Here is a 17,638-nt window from a genome sequence, read left to right on the forward strand (position 1 = left end):
TACTCTAGCAGTCTGCCAAAAGGAAACTCCTATATTATTAATGAAGTTAGATTCAGTGCCACACTGCGCACCAAACAGCTTTCCTTGATACAGTATACCTACATCTCGTTTATCCTATTCTTAATTTGCATCATTCTAAGCTGGGCACTGATTGGTTTATAGACAGGAACAGGATCCTTTCATTTATATCATTCTCCAAGTAGTCGAAATCAAAATTCAACAAATTGCACAGCCCTAACTACAAATGTAGTTATTTTCAGACTGAGGCCTGTGCAGTACATAAACAGGTACTTAAAGCTGTGGAAAATATTTAGACTCTCTTACATACATACATACTTTAGAGCTACCCACAGATTTTCAGTGCTTCATGGTGAAATACAAAGTATAGCTTGGACCACTGCTCTGCTGTAAAAGCCATTCTGAATTTCTACTGTCATTACATTCAGACTAATACTGATTCTTTTTTATTCATGCAACGTCTTGTACACCACTGGCTGATTTGCAACTGCAAACATTAATTTTGAATAACAATGCTGCTTGGTTGTAATAAAGGCCTTTTCTTTGGAATTATTATTAATTCTAAAAATAGCTCTCATGCTTAAGGTCAGGTCCAACTTTGACCACAGCAGTTACCTACAAAAAGACTCAAATGTATTCAGTTACTTATTTACTTATCCATTAGTTTGCACACTTTAATTGTGATGTTTGTGATGAGGTTGTGGGTAAGCCATTAATGCTGAAGTTCTTTGCCTTTCGGCACAGTGGACATTTACTTTCAACTAAAGGTTTACTTAATCCTTCAGATCTTGACTTCTAAAGTTCCCTTTAGCTGCCATTTCTTGATTAAATAGCTGTAAACAATAAGCTGCAATGTCCTTTTAATAGCCGTCCGCGTATCTGTACACATCAGTTCGCTTCATTTCAGATGTTTGGCCAGTTTCTTATAGGATCCAACAACATTTGAAGACTGAGTCAAGATCTGAATTGCCATTAGCTGATAATCCATAATGACAGCTCTTGGCCTAATATTCAAGCTCCAATTAATGACAAATTATTTAAATAATGTTCAGAGACGTTATAAATAGAAACAGCAGAATTGTTCCTAATTTTCTGCATATTAAATAATTACTTTTTATCTTTTGATAGTTTCTTAGGACATTTTTTTCCCAGTCTTTTATCCAAATTACTGGATTTACATTTGAGGATGATTTTTGCTAGTTGTTTTTCCCTTGAAAAGAAAAAAATAACAATAATAATAATAAACCAATAAAATATGTAATGGTACTCAAACTTTGTGCTGAGTATTTCATCACAAGGTTTCCAAAATCCTGCAGTTATTTTAACTCTTATTTAGTTTACAGGAAAAAAAAATCTATGTAATGGTGCACAGTTGGAGACTGCTGCATAAGTTCAATCCATTACAGTACACCCTCCTCCCTCCACTGCTCTGCTCTCTCCCTGTGAGTCTGACACAGTTGGCATTACATTATAGATCGGAGAAGCTCTTCTTCTGCACAAAACTACAGCAGACCAGGGACACCATTTAAACTGCATTGCTTTGATGTGCACTATAACTGTACCTACAACATGGCATCATTGTATATTGCAGCAAAGTGAGCAATTTCTTGACATAAAGAACAACAATTAAAAAAATATGAGATCAGAAATTTGCAAAGGTTAAATTATGAAGAAAATGCTACGTTTCTTAACAATTATCACAATGAAAGTTATTTAAATGTGGCTCTTAATATCAATAAAACATTGATAAATCCAAAATAGTATCACATTTAAACCATTAGCATACAATTAAATCACATAAAGCAACATTGGCATGGTGAATTGTTGATTTTCTGTTCATAAACTTAAAATAAAATGATTTATCTTACTCCAAGCGATAGAAAATGGGAATATAAGGTGTTTTGTTTTATTTATTTATTTATTTCCTCTCATCATTTCCCTGGTTTATTACTTCAATAGTTTAGTTTCCTTTTGAACCCAAGTTTAAGTAAATATTTTAAATGTTTTAGATGTACAAGTTTGAGGGAAATTTTACAATTACAAGAAAAAGCGCAACACATTCTGTAAGACAGTGGCATACAGCTTTGTCTCGTGTGGGATTACAAACAAATGACTGATGTTACAAAATCAATCAAAAAAAAAAAGTTTAGTGTTGAATGGACAATGATACAAGTAATCATAAAGCTTTCCATAAAATATGTAGATGTTGACTTCAACTAATCACACACGGGTGAAGTGACCAAGGCTGTCCCCGCCATTTTGGGGGAACCCTGCTACCCTTTTCCATTGACCCTTTCAGGTTTAAGTAAACTACATTAAAAACATGTCTAAAAGATGCTGAAAGGACATGTCCTTTCTGTAATCAGCTAACAAGACAGGTGAGGAGTCGTTTTGATGCAAAAACACTAATTGTTACAATCTGCTGAACAAGAAACATAGTTAAAATTTAAATGCGTTGCCACCCGTTTCAGCCTCAGACTCAATGTTTACCTTGTGTTTGGTCTAAGTTCCTACACCTATCATGAATTAAAAAAACTACTATCATTAAATGTTTACGCATAAAGGTCAAACTGCCCTAAATAACCACACCACAGTGAGCTAAAATTACATCACCTGGAAAAGTTTCTGCAGAAATCCACTGTTCTCTGTGATGCATTTATCACAGCACTGCCTCCAAGGCGGAAACAGAGGAGGAATATCCCCTGGTTAATTTCCTTTATGTGCACTGAATACTAAGATACTGCTACAGCTGAGTACACAACTAGGTAAAAAAAATTATAGGATGAAATACTCGTCAGAAATTATGAATAAGACAGAGATTAAAAGACAAGACCCACTGCTGAACCGGTGTAAACAGAATTTGGGTTCCCAATCCCACATTTCTGTGTGTGGTGAAGTCGATGCACACTCTAAAAGTGCAACTTCAACAGTAGGATATGACAGTAAATGTATTTAAAGCTTACAATATATTCTAAAGCAAACAACCAAACACAATTCTATGTGTTTCTATAATCAACACAAGAGATTATAGATTACAATATTCAGTCATTTTAAATATTAACAAATGCAATTCTAGAAACATTTAGAACAAGTCTATTTCTTATTTAAGTTATTTTGTTACATCATAACTGAAAAACCTGCTCATAGTCAAGCTGAATGATCAACCGTGCATATCCCATTTGTGCTCATTTGTGGGCTATGTTGTAGCAGATGGTTAATTCAAAGATATAACCACAAAACATATGAACGATTAGGACAGAGAAATGTTTATTAGGAAGCCAATTTCAAATAATGGTAAGTGTAAGAGCCATTTTCTTCACATTAGAAGTTAAAGTGTGGTTATTACTGTATGCTTTTTTCATTCATATTTTTCTCCAAAGACTAGCAGCTAAATGAAAATCTAATCATGTAGTTACAGTCTGATCAAAAGGAGGACCAAAAGAATAATCATATTTATATCATAGGCAACACAGCGTATTGAGTTTTTTGTTTTGTGTTTTTTTTTTTTTCTTCTGCAGATATATTAACAGCGTTGCTCCAAATGACTTCAGACTAAATCACACGGCAGGTTTCTTGCAGAAACACAGTGACCAGGAGCAAATGGCCATCAAATTCATCATGGTTGAATTAAAAAGCACTCACATGAGCCAATGTGTGCTCCGCTAATCAGGAATTTAAGGTAGACATTTTTTAAAAGGTCGTTATCCACGTGGTAATGAGAACTATATAAATACTTGCACAAAGATCTACTGTATACTGGTTGCAATCACACAGAAAAAAAACTCAAATACATCCATGTCATTGTAGAGGTGTGTCTGGATTGAACTTCATATATTTTAATTTGTGGCTCAAACAAATGCATTGTCTTGTTACAACAGTTTATATAACACATTTTCATTCTGTTAAAAAGTTCTGTTTCTGTATTTTAGCATGGTCCCTTTAAGAATTGCAGTTGTCAGTAACAGGAAGTGATCGCACATGAAGTTGTTGCATTGATCAGGAAGTAAGTGCATCTGCATATGCAGCAATCCAGCTATTTTGACAGTCAGATAAACGCCTTCCTTGAAACATTAATAAACCTGTGGACAAAGAGCTAAGTGTCTCCAGAGTCTTAATTGTAGAGCTGACAGTCAATATATATACCAGACATTTACTGAGGACCGCCCAGCCACTGTACCTATAAGCAGGCATATTTACACCTGAATGGTATTGCATTGGGTGGTCAGCAATGACGCTTCAAATGTATAGTTTTCATACAAATTTGTACAAGTTGTTCAATCATCACATCGTTTTGTTTTCCTGCCCTCAAGTGGTCATAAATTTAAAAATCAAACCTTTAAAGAGATATTTTGGTTTTCTTGAAGCGGGCTTGTGTTCAGCACTTATGAGTGGTAATTGTCTTACCTGCAGCAGACAGCAGTCTCACATTACAGAACCAGTGGGAACTAATGGCCCTAGCACCCACTTACCCCAGCCCGACACCAGCCCTTTCAATTTGTAGGTGTTCCCATCAGGATTTTCCCAGGGCGAGTAGAACATTTTTAGCATCTACTCCATCGGAGTTCTGAATGTGTGGAGCCGGGCTGAAAATCATGACATGTTGACATGTTGGTGGTGTGGTGTCGGCTGAATTAAGGTAGAGCTAAGTGGGTACTTGTGGGAAAAGGCCATAAGTGAACAGTGACTCAGAACAGGGCCACAGAAAAAGGTTTTAGACTGCAAATTCACACCATTTCACCACATAAATGATGCCAAGGTGGGACATAGTAAAATTCCCTTTTGTAGTATTCACTTGAACCACAATGAAAGTTTTGAGGTATGAGATGTTTTAGATGTTAAAAATTAGTTCTTAGGTGATCCACTTATGAGTAGCTTTTAGCTTTAACTCATATGTATGAAACTCAAGGCTCCGGGCTACATCCAGCCTGTGAATGAATGTCTTTGTCCTGCATGATCATATCTAATCACTATTAGAGCTGGCCCGCTGATAAAATGTACGCACCACCATAATACTACCATAAAGTCCCAGAATGCAATGCCAGTGCGTTGGGGCATCAAATCACAGGCCCACGAGCACCTACTGCGGTGGGAGACAGCTTGTGTCAACTTTCAACGATCCGTCGCCTCAAAAAATGGCTAAATAAAAAGTGGACTTTGACAACACAGTATATATTTGCAAATGTAAAGGACAAAACTGTTTTTCTTCTTTGTGGAGACAGTAGCTGTGCTTCCAATATAGTTTTTCACAAAATAAAAGCAATATTTCTAACATTTCGACAACGTGCAATTGCAATTTCCAGGTGTTTCCATTGAATGATGTTTTGTGCATTAACAGTTATTCTCGTAAAATCTCATCTCGTGAGACTCCACTTCGAGGAGGATGGAGATTTCTCTATTAGAGGCTAGGCTCTGTTAGTTCCAGGTTCAATATGCGCAATAAAGTAATTTCTAAAAAGTTTTTCATAAACACTGACTGACCAGTCCAGCCCTCAACTTGTTCTAAGTTTCATTTTGGCCCATGGTGTATTTGAGTATGACACCCCTGGCTTACCTCATCCATTAGAATTCCTGCCTGGTTTTTTAGTTTAAGAGTGCTCTGACTACTGCAGGTAAGACATTGATTACTCAGAGGTTCTTTAAGTAAAAAAAAAAGATAAAAAGAATATCCCTTTAAGTGATATAACATTAAACTCTTATATGGTGGCATTTTTCAGTGTGGAGCATTACTGCATGACAATTGTTTTAGAGTGACCTAGTTCCTCTACGGCTTATGTAATGAGCATTTTTATGCGATTACTTGCACTTATTTCTTAGTGTACTGGGTTCATTGGGGATTGAAATGAAAAACAATTTAATCCAAACAAAGATGAAAACGTGAATTTGTGTGTATTAGGTAGTGGCACATTCAGTTTTAGGCTAAATGATTAAAATTACTCTGAACAAAATTAAACTTATCACCTTCAATGTCATTCCAAAGGAAAAAAAAACAGCAGTGTGGAAAGATATATTACCTTGAAATATTTACTATATCATGAGATTCCGCCCATCTTATGAGCAAGCTCTAGTGTTGCATTACATCTTTGTATGGTAATCAGACAGAGTAGCTGGCAGCTCTGCCTGTTTTTAACCTTAAAAGCAGATTAGTAATCCTCTTAAAAACTTAGAATCCTGCTTTCTTGAGGGCATGTGAGGAAATGAGCTCTGCTTAGGAGGAACTGTAAATTTGATCTCAGGAACACAATTACAAACACACACATACAACCACTAGTAAAAAAAAGTACAAATTGGTATACTGAAAAATCATCAGGGACTAAACTAATGACAAAGAACTCAATGGATGTTCTAGGGATGTGTCTGATTGGACAAAAATATTTTTTACAGTATGGAGATATTTATGTGAGTTTGACTGCATCTGAGATGTTAGACTCTAGGTGCAGGATAAACCTCAATGCTGTCATACTAGTACAAAGTTAACATAAGGAGGAAGTTTGACTGAAACTATTAGAAAAATAGTGAGAAGAGTGCAGAGCAAGCTCCATATATGTATCAAAGTGCACCACATCAATAACATGCATGCAATATCAGAAGTCCCTTGCTTTCCACTGATTTTCACAAAGCAATAAAAGCATATAATGAACATTGAATTCACAGACCATAAAGTTAACTACATTATAAAACACTATTATGTCATTATGGTGCTATATGTGTGCATTGATGCGTGACAGCATGCAAGTAAAAACTTAATGTGGTGTTTGCCATTTGCTGCTGCAGCCACTGTTAAGTGATTTGCTTTTTGACTGGTTTTTAGACAACAGTAAATTGAGTTCACAACCAACTAAAAAGAAAAAGCTTTCTTTCTCAGTGAGCTTGCCATTTCCCTCCATCTAAAGTGATATAATTGCTGCTGTGACTAGTGCTCCATTTCACAATATTATAACCAACAAAGCAGAAGTCGACCTGTGGAGGATTTTTAAAGGCCGATGTGACAACGATAGCTTGAAATATGGAACAACCTAATAGCTAATTAATCATATGATGCTCCCAATTCACTCCAAAATTCTTTTGGAATTTGTATGTTTTCCTTGCATGAGTCGGTACTCTTTGGGTTTTCTGGGTTCCTCCCACAGTCCAGACTATATTTTCAGACTACTAACTTGGAGGATGTGAGCAAAATTTACACAAAACTTAAATTTACTTTAATTTAACACTTTAATATATTTTTTCCAACATAACTGCATCACTGGTTGGGCAGTCATGCATAATTTATTTTATATAGAAGAATGTCAAGTTTTTTTTGTTAATTCTTTGTTTTGTTCTTTTTAAAGAAAGGCCAAATAACTATTAATATTAATCTCTTTCTTACAGAGTACATTGGTTTGGTATTTCTGTAGGTTAAGCTTTTTGTTCATTCCATAGATGGAATTGTTAATGTGCCAAGTTGACCAGGGGCGGCATGGTTCAGTGGCCGTCTTGTATCCTGAGGGCTGCCAGTTCGATCCGCCGCCTGTCGAGCTCATGTTGAGGTGTCCCTGATCAAGACACCGAACCCGAATTGCTCCTGATGGGTCGTGGTCAAGCGCCTTGTATGGCACCTTCCACCATCAGTGTGTGAATGTGTGTGTGAATGGGGGAATGTGCTGTATGATGTAACATGCTAACCACATGATGCTAACAGTGCAGACACAGACAAGTTCATATTAACTGTCCAGATCAAACAGATTCTAGCTCATCTCCTAGTGCATATAAGATAAATAATTTTGTCACTGTTAACATTTAACACAGCACTCATGGTCTTTGTTCCAAAGGTTCTCACTGAACTAACCCTCTCAACATAGGTTTCTTTAGTTGTTACCAATCTTCTTTCAGAAATCATTCTAAAAGGTTATAACAGATAAAAAAAAAGCTTTTTTCATACAGATTTCAACTTCCCTCATTAAATCACAAATATTGTAAGACTTGATTTTCTCCTCTCAAGCAATCCCTTTAAATAACTGCTAAAGCCACTAAAACTGGAAAGCTACACTTGAATGAAATCTGTGTGAGGCTTAATCACCTACAAAACTTTACGCCACCCCAAATGTAGTTTGTGAATGAAAGTTGTAACATCACTGTTGACATTAATGCAGACTCACCTCGGAGGGCAGGGAGCAGAGAGCGGTCCTTTCTGTCATCGCATTTGTTGCACTCGCTAAAGTACAACAGCAAAAACACATCCACCAGCACCCATACCAAAGAGGTGGTCAACACCACTTTGCAGTAGACAAATCGTCGCATCACCTCTCTGGAACATCAGCCAGGCAGACAAATATGGAAGATGGCTGAAAGCGCTCAGGAGCACTCAGGCTGCTGGTGAAGTGTTTGAACACCTGAGACGAGGCGAGGAAACAGGGGTGACACCAAGCAGGATTGACCAGGAGGCATCATCCTTCAGAGGAGAGAAAAAGACAAATAAGGAGAGAATACTAAAGATAATAGCAAACATGAGTTGTCTAGGCTCTCTTTCACACTTTTAGACTCTTTAAAGAGAGATACAACATTTATTCAGGCCCTCAAAAACCTCTGGGGTGCAACCAACTTTTTTCATTGGTCACACAACTGCACTTAACATTTCACAGGGGATGTGTGTGTATGTGTGTGCATTATATTCCACAAGTCTATACTAGTTTGTACTTCTGTTCCACATACCTTCAGTCACAGAACATCAAAATCAGAGCCAGTCAAAGACAAAGAAAAGGGCAGGTCTTCACTGAGTGCTCTGCCCCAGATTTTTCCTCTAGTCTGATGCTACACATAAAACACACTAACAACTCGTACACCAAAAATAAATGCAACACACGCAGGTAAAATGACAACATCCTACGTGTGGTAACTGAAGTGGCCGTGATGTTAGTTACACATATGGCAACTCTGGCCCTGAAAGTTTCCACCTTGACATTACACCATCAGAAAAGATAACTGTTAAACCATAATTCTTCCCCCTATCCAGTAAGCTAAAAGCACTTACTCTGGGTGAGTAATAGAGGTAGCATCAGACTCAAAGACAAACTGCAAATAAAAAGGAGCAAATCATATGCATTCCAAACAGACTGATTAGCCCAACTTCAGTGGCTTAGGTATGGCAAATCGCCCAATGTGATGCACTGCATCTCCTGCAAAGAATGCAGTCAAGCATGACTGGTGACAGAACTTTAGCAGTCTGAACATCAACTTTTGCAACTGAAATGCTGATAAAAACACATTCTGAAATAACACACCGCCTGTCGTGATAATTGTGTGACCAGAAAATGTCTCCCTCCCTGCAGCATCTCAGCATCAAACAGTGGCAAACCAAAGCAGTGAAGACTCAGAGATGATAATAATATTTACTGTTGCTCATAGAGGAGATGCTTCTTACTGAATTTAATCAACAAATTATTTTCTTCAAAGGGAATGGTTAAATTGTAAATTTGATCTACATAATTGCAACATGATTGTGCTGTAATTAAAAAAGTCACACACTTATAAGCACCTTTATACTTTATAAAACTTCCAATGAGAGTGGAGTGATAAAATCTTAACCTTTAAAATGTTTTACTGTGGCACTAAATGCACTATGAAAGATTTTTGTCCAAGCAAAATGATGCAGCACTGCATTAAAAAGAAAAAGTTAGGTGTTCCAGTACAATCAATACAGACATTTAGTTTGGAGGCATGCTAAAGATGGTACAGAGCTACTCAATTAGGTCCTACGAGGATCTTCAGGTTTTCAATGTTTCCCTGCTCCAACACACCTGAATCAAATTAATAAGACATTGTGCAGAACTTCATTAGCTGTTAGAGCTATTTAATTTGAGTCAGGTGTGTTGGAGCAGGGACACACTGAAAACCTGCAGGACTGTGGCCCTCATTGGACCGCAATGAGTAGCCCTGCTATAGATGTTACAATGACAGTTTCCCCGTTGTTTAACTGCATTAAAATACTTTTTTTTTTTTTAAATCAAGCCCTTTTTCATATCCATCAAAACATGAACTAGCTTGTTTATACATTCACCTGTGCCTTGTGGCAACAGTTCAGGCTGGTGGTGGTTGTGCAGTAATATGTGGGGGATAGAAGTGTACCCATTTTCTAAATGGCTACTTCCAGCAGGATAATGTACCATGCCAAAAAGCTCAAATCATCTCAAACTGGTTTCTTGAATATGAAGAGTTCACTGTACTCCAATGGCCTCCGCAATCACCAGATCTTAATCATATAAAGCACCTTTAAGTGGTGGTGGAAGCAGAGGTTCCCATCATGGATGTGTAGCTGGCAAATCTGCAGCAACTGTATTTTGCCATCATGTCAATATGGAATCTATACCATTAAGAATTAAAGCAGTTCTGAAGGCAAAAGGGGGTTCAAACAGGTACTAACAAGGTGTATCTAATAAACGTCACAGAGCTGATATCACCATCCAAAGATTGAGACGATGCAAAGCATCACTGCATTTTTTTCCCACCAGAAATCCAAGCTGGTACTGGTTTAATATGTAGTGGACATATATCAGGTAGTAAATACAATTAAAGATCATTAAAATCCACCAAACATCATAGTGTATCATAGAGTGTGCGATCTCAATATCAATTTGATTAATTAAGTCATTTAGAAGTTTAGCAGAAGGACAAACGTTGAACTGGAGTAACCCTTATTAGATGTAATCTAGATACAATCAGGACAAAAGACAACATCACCATCTGTTAATGTCATTTTTAAAGCTCTCTGGTGGTGTTTTCACTTCAACTTTATTTTCATACTCAATTATCTGCAGTTTCAATGATTATTAACCAACCTTTCAGGTGATACAGATATCACTAAACTTTTAATATTCTTTAATTTCATGTATTTGCTGACTTGTACCAGAAGGAGAATTAACTGGGAGTCAAACCTGACATGCCAGATGGCTAAAGACCTTTCACACTCTTCCATCTGAAATAAGGAATGAATGCTAATTTCCCCTTTAAAGACTTCCCCCACTTCTTCAGTAATGCTGTTAAAGACCATGTGGAGGGCTTGCATACCAGACACAATGTGTGGAGATTAAATATCTAACTGGCATGGAATTTATGGATCACAATATTGTTGCTGAATAATAAAATCATCTTCTGTCAAACCGGTTGTCTGTGTGACTGAAATTATAAGTTTTTATTGACTGAAAGGCTCATGAAAGTATAATTAACATGGCAACAGAATTATGAAAATGCTTTAGGGCATCAAATATCAAGTATAGAGACAGCCAGAGCTTTTTTTTTAACACTGTACTCCAAAAAAGAAAAATGAGCTTCAATACAGAGTACATCACAATCTGTGGCATATTTACTCCAGATAGTGTAGTAGGTTTTAACCTATATCATAAATAGCTGTGTATATGTATAAATCATCCAATCTTATGTTAAATAGACACAAAACAAACATTTTTGCATTCATGCTGATGGATACAAATTGTGAATTTTTAATGACACTCTGTGAGGCTTTAGTATATATGTAATGCATTTTTAAGGGAGGTTATGTTTGTCTGAACCACTTTCATTTGCAAAAGGAGCAGAACCCACTAAGCCAGAAAAAGACATTTCTAACATCCTGCAGATGTAAAAGGGTCTATTTTAAGGCAAGTCAAGATTTTTTTTAACCCTGGTCAAATACAAGTAGCTTTTAATGCTTAAATTTAACCAAGTGGTTGAGACATATAAACCCAAACAAGTACCAAGTTAAAGCAGAAAATAACTATAAAAACAAGAGAGAATTTTAAAATCTGTGAAAAGTGTTAATATCAATACTTTGCATTTCTGACAGGAAAAGCTTAAGAAACTGAATGTTAAGTTTTCCTGTTGTGGTTTTGTTCTAAACATACATACATACACACACACACACACACACACACACACACACACACACACACACACATACATCTTCTATACCGCTTTGTCCGATTCAGGTCGCAGGGAAGCTGGAGCCTATCCGCACAATTAGCAGGCAAGAGGCAGGATACACCCTGGACAGGTCACCAGCCCATCACAGCATCCATTTTTACAAAATGTAAAATTATGAAACAATGGAGCATGTACAGAAAGCCTCAGCCCAATTGAGTCTAGCTAACCCTCTATGGCAATTACGTTTTAATTTTTAAGAAAAAAAGATAATTGAAAACATTTTGTGGGAGCTTGGTGGTACCTAATAATATATATATATATATCATAAAATCTGACCCACCCCGCCCCCCAGGCAAGATTTGAGTTTGTTGCCTCAGAGCAACACTGTCCTATAAGGGTTCTAAAATTCAAGGTTTTCTATAGTGATTATAACAGCTGGTATATAAGTCAAACTAACATTTATTCATTACAAAACAAGTTTATTTAGACAAAAATAACCCAGGAATGGTTCCAACCCATCAAACATAAAATAAACACAGTCTCATCACCATCATGTTGACGTTTACCTTTAAAAAAGCAAATAGGAAGTGGCGTTTTGAAATGTGCTGTAGCCCTCTTTATTCACTTACATGCACATAAACACACAATCCACACACAGTTTGTTGCTCTGACTGACATTTGCTTGACCCTTCATCTCTTAACTATGTCTCAGACCTGATGTTAGGATCCACTCTTCCTCGCGGTCTCCGAACACTCAGAAAATAAAGTACCTAATTGTATCTTTAGAGGAACAAAGGATTATTGCTGGGGTGGTACTCTCAGAGGTACTGCTGCTGTACTCTCAATGATGATCAATGATGATGTACAATTATTTATACCCTTGAAGTTTGTACCCTTTAAATACCAGTATAGCTAAATTAGGGTACAAGATGGCCCACACAGGTACAATACTTGACAACAGCAGCACCTTTGAAGATACCACCTTTGTACGACTTGTCCTGCAACTGGCTCACTGTCTGAGGGAGTCCTAGGCCAACAATATTCTTGTTTTTTGACCGTGCATCCATGTAGCCAGCTGCCTCTATTCCAATGCACCATACTTGTTCCCATACTTGTTTGTGTACTATGTTTATCACCAGGGGGCACATTAGCAAACTCTTATTGGATGGAGTTGCTGAATTTGGAGAGTTTCTATAATTTTTACTGCTGTCAACTCTGTGACCTTACATTACATTAATTTCATCCATACACTCCTCTACTAGTTGCTTGCATGATGGAAGTTGTGAAAACATAGCACAGATTTCTGTAAACATGCACAAACAAACTTAAATAAGGCAAAACATGTGAAGCAGCCATTATGGACATGATGATTACACGTAATCAAAATTATATACTCTGCCTAACTCCTCCATCATGAACTTTCCGCTTCCAAAATGTTTGAAGTCCACCTCCTGTAAGTGTTTGTGGTAAAGTAACAAAAATCACTATAGTCATTATTTTGCAACTAAGCCCATATTCACTGTATAATGACGTCTAAACTAAGTGCCCTAACTGCACGGTGTTGCCCTGAGGCAACGAACAAAAGAACAGAGTTTTAATATACAAGTAATAACAAAATAAGTTTTAAAATTATCAAAAACACTTCTGCACATGAGCATATTATTTATTTAAATCTACCTCAAATACAAACATACTGAAAAGTGATTTGCATCTTAACAAATGGTAGCAGTGTGACTCTGCTCCCCAAAAGGACTGCTCAGCTCCCAGCTAATAGCTCACATGCACATCAACCCCACTTTTTATTGGATACAACTGTCTAGTGATATTTCAAAATTTTTACCACCTCAAAAAACTTAAAAGGGGCAGTGTGATGTGATTTGTTGCCTGAGGGCAACATTATGCCATAGAGGGCTAAGTTCATACATGCAGGATTTATTTGACCTCCAACTGTATAATCTGTGTCTAAGTATGGACAGCTTTCCCTTCATACTATTCCTATAAGACTAAAAATATTAACATGCATTTTAAAAGTTTAACGAACACAGTTGTGTGTATTTTTTCTTGTGTAATGGAAACCCATCAACACCATCTATGCAAACACCCTTGAAAGCAATCTGCTGTGGTGTATTCATCAGGAAAATAAAAGTAGCTGCATTTCCAAATGATTCATCAGATACATTTATTAAGGTAAAATCAAAGCTAACAGCAACTAGAAAATCAACATTGGATCAGTATCATGTTGTGAGCGAGGATTACTGCTGATCTGAGCAAGCCATAAACAGCCCTTCCTCAGAACCAGACCATAAAGTGTTACCACTCCACAAAGAGGCAATCACTGGCAAAAGCTTACTCACTACTGATCACATCATCCTTGCCCCGTATCTTTAAATATTTGAGTGTGCTTGTTTTCATGGAACAAAATTAGTAGTTTTTTTTTTTCAGGTAACAACATAATGTTCTGTTAAAACAATTATTTTCATTATGAAATTCATTTTAAACCATCTGAATTCTGTGAGTTTAAGTATAATATACCTTATTCTTATATGTGGAAAATGCCTGCAGCATCTCCTGCAGGAATTCTGACTTATTATCATATCTTTCACTTGCAGCATGCTAATGATTTTACATTCCACTTACACACACACACACATTCATATTGTCCTAAATGTCCATCAGAGAGGCTAACACTAACGCCCTGGGCAAACTCTTATCTCATTCAAAAATAAGGCAGTCTCTTTTCAACTGCATCAACACAGACCACAGTGCAGTGGAGCACTTGCATACTTCTACAAGCCTGTATGCAGCATAACACCTCAACTCACAGTGTAAACAAATCAATGAGGAGTCTGTCTCATGATGTGTTTTTGCAGTTCTCACCATCTGCTTTGGTGAATCAGTGGTAAATATGAAGGTGGGTATGATACCACCAGTAACACAACAAGCAGCTTGCTGAAGCCTTGTCCGAAGACATCCGACTCAATTAGTCCAACCATCTGCACAGATAAATATTTCCTCTGCAGTGCTCCAGAAATACATCTAAACAGGCTATCCAAGACATTTTTTCACCCCATTTAAAGATACACATCAACCAGCGGGCATTATTAATTGCTTTCTCAAGTGACAGTTAATTGAGTTGTCAGCAGCACTCTTTGTTGTGAAATGTCTGATGCAGTGCTACGAGTTAGATTACACATTCATCACTCATTTAACAGGAGAGCATCCACTGTATGCTAATGAAAGGCTGCTTCTCAAATTGTTTACCACGGTGAAATAACTGGTCACACCACACATCAAGACTTGATAATGTGTGGTTAGGGATGGAAAAATTACATGATTTTTTCCATCCCTAATATTAATCAGGACTAAACAAATCCATCAGGACTTCACTTCAAGGACTTAAGTACTCCCACAGAGTCTGTCCATTTACACAACTACTTCTCATGTTAACACAGAGTAAAGTCGAACATTAGAAGTTTTAATCTTGCTTTGCTGTTAGGTGTTAACCTGTTTTGTTTTGTACATTCTTGCATTTCTATAACAGCACAACCGAGGTGTTACACTGCCACTGGCACCACTACTGAAAAATGCTAATCTTTACCCAGCCCTCCCAGGAACAGGAGGTGATTACAGAGCTGATCTCTGTAAGCCCATTAGACCAATGGCTGTAGCTCATTTTATGTGGTAAACAATGCAAAAATATATAGCTTTGTAAAACACTGAATGCAAACTATTTCCAACTTCCTTTAGGGTATGAAATGTGTAAACACGTGGGTAAACATGTCTTCACACATTCATTCATATGTATACAGAAGGCTCACTCTGATTTGAGATATATTTTTAGTTAATAAATGCAACGTGAATAACAGTGTAGCAACAGCAGCTAGCCCATAAGCGCCCCTCGCAGCTGATCCCATTAAAATCCAGCCCATGACATTGTGGATGAACAAACTATAACCAACATACCATCAGCATATGATCACCATTAGATGTCATGATGGTGTATGCGAGACAGGACCGTGACATATTTTCCATGCATGTACACCACAGAAAATGAGGACACTCTTTGCTTACCTAAAATATGGATGTAGTGAACCAGTGACCTGCTCCAGCCTCGCAATCAGGCAACGTGTTGAACATGATCAAACGCGGACATTAAAATAGTAGATTATTCAAAGTGGGAATATCAGTCTTACATGCAGACAGCGTCTTAAAACGAAACCTAAGTTACAGTCCATCTCTGACCGTGAGTTCACAATCCAGCGTAACACTGTCGGTCCAGTATCGCCTCTCGTGGTACCTGTTTGGACTCCTTGATATGGTTTTCCCCTTCAGTTGAGCAAGTCGCGGTACACTGGTCGACACGGTGGGTCTAAACGAATTTTCTCCTTCTTTTAGAACAGTATGGGTTCTCAGAAAAACACGCATATGCACGCACCTGTCCTCCGAATGGAGTAACGGGTAGGAACACAGGCGAGGTAAGATTCAACACAATCTAACCTCATCTCAGACCGACCTGCATGTGTCGCGTGTCTCCTCTGCGATTGGCTGACAGCGACGTCGCTCACGCAATCCCCTTGAAGTGGAGTTTCACTGGCGTCTGGTGGCCGTGGGCGCGTGCACGTTTAAAACACACACACACATACACACACAGAGTCTACTTTGGTGATTTTTGTTTTCTGTTAATTATTTAATTTATTACAACTCGACATGTAATTTTAATTTTTTTTAAAATTACATTTAATAAACTTCTTACCTTTATCTTTTCTTTGTTCTTATTTTTCTTTTTCTTTCTTTCTTTCTTCTTCTTCTTCTTCTTCTTCTTCTTCTTCTTCTTCTTCTTCTTCTTCTTATTATTATTATTATTATTATACAGTTGTGTTTCTTACTGTCGAGAAAATCTATGGTAATGTTTAAGAAATATCTAAATAAATATATAGCCTTACATTTCAATAAGTGCTACATTCAAGTTTTAACATTTTTAACTGTTTTCCCATTTTGCTTATGTCATGCTAATGTAGTAAAGAAAAGTCTAAATTACATAAGTTGATGTTTTTAAACAAAGCACAAGTATTTTGTGGACATGGTGGCATGATCAAACAGCTCCTGTTTTGTTTTAATGCTCTAAAGAACTGCTTATTTTTTACCTCTGTTTTTATGAGTCTACAGGCATCTTCACATTGTTAATGCTTGTGTTTACATTACGCACTGTTTTAAGCAAATGCCCAAAAAAAGTTGGACGAAGAACACAATTTACACCCAGGCAGAGGTAAATGGACAAGGAGGGAATCGTTAAAGATGACACTTTCCTTGTTTTTATTTGTGAACCAGATCATTAAGCCTTCTTAAAATGACACTGGTGACCAGCACACAGCATTCAGGGCAAACTCCTGGTGACTCATGCTGAACAATGCTGCCATCTGCTGCTGAAGGTGAGGGATCATTCATGTTCCAAGCAACATTACAGATCAAATCTAAGCCTAGAATTTAATTAACATTCAGGTAATTATGATGACTCTGATACAATGTCAATAAAGTAAAGCTACAGAATGAACTCTCTTTTTATGTGGCACTCTTATTACCGCAATAATGCAGATGGCAAATACTGCAGGCTGTATTCTTGTGAGATAAATCTAAACGCTGTTCACAGTAGTGTAGTGTGTGTAGATAAACGCTGCTTTAACCCACAACAGATTAGAAATATCCACTAGATGTCACTGCACACTGGAGAGAAAAC

At 37.2% G+C, this 17,638-nt stretch overlaps 1 protein-coding gene across 2 annotated transcripts in view; it reads right to left on the reverse strand.

Annotated features, from left to right (window-relative positions):
* galnt13 (UDP-N-acetyl-alpha-D-galactosamine:polypeptide N-acetylgalactosaminyltransferase 13) overlaps positions 1-16,385 on the reverse strand; it is a 48,450-nt gene extending 32,065 nt beyond the window's left edge. For both annotated transcript variants that reach the window (XM_042002233.1, XM_042002232.1), the window contains exons 1-2: positions 15,976-16,385; positions 8,151-8,443 (exon numbers count right to left, since the gene is read on the reverse strand). In XM_042002233.1, the coding sequence (XP_041858167.1) occupies positions 8,151-8,292 (142 nt within the window). In that variant the 5' untranslated portion in view covers positions 8,293-8,443; positions 15,976-16,385. The remainder of the gene's footprint in view (positions 1-8,150; positions 8,444-15,975) is intronic.
* Positions 16,386-17,638: the final 1,253 nt, after the last annotated feature.

The sequence above is a fragment of the Melanotaenia boesemani genome, chromosome 12, assembly GCF_017639745.1.
Source record: "Melanotaenia boesemani isolate fMelBoe1 chromosome 12, fMelBoe1.pri, whole genome shotgun sequence".
NCBI classification, from domain to species: Eukaryota; Metazoa; Chordata; class Actinopteri; order Atheriniformes; family Melanotaeniidae; genus Melanotaenia; species Melanotaenia boesemani.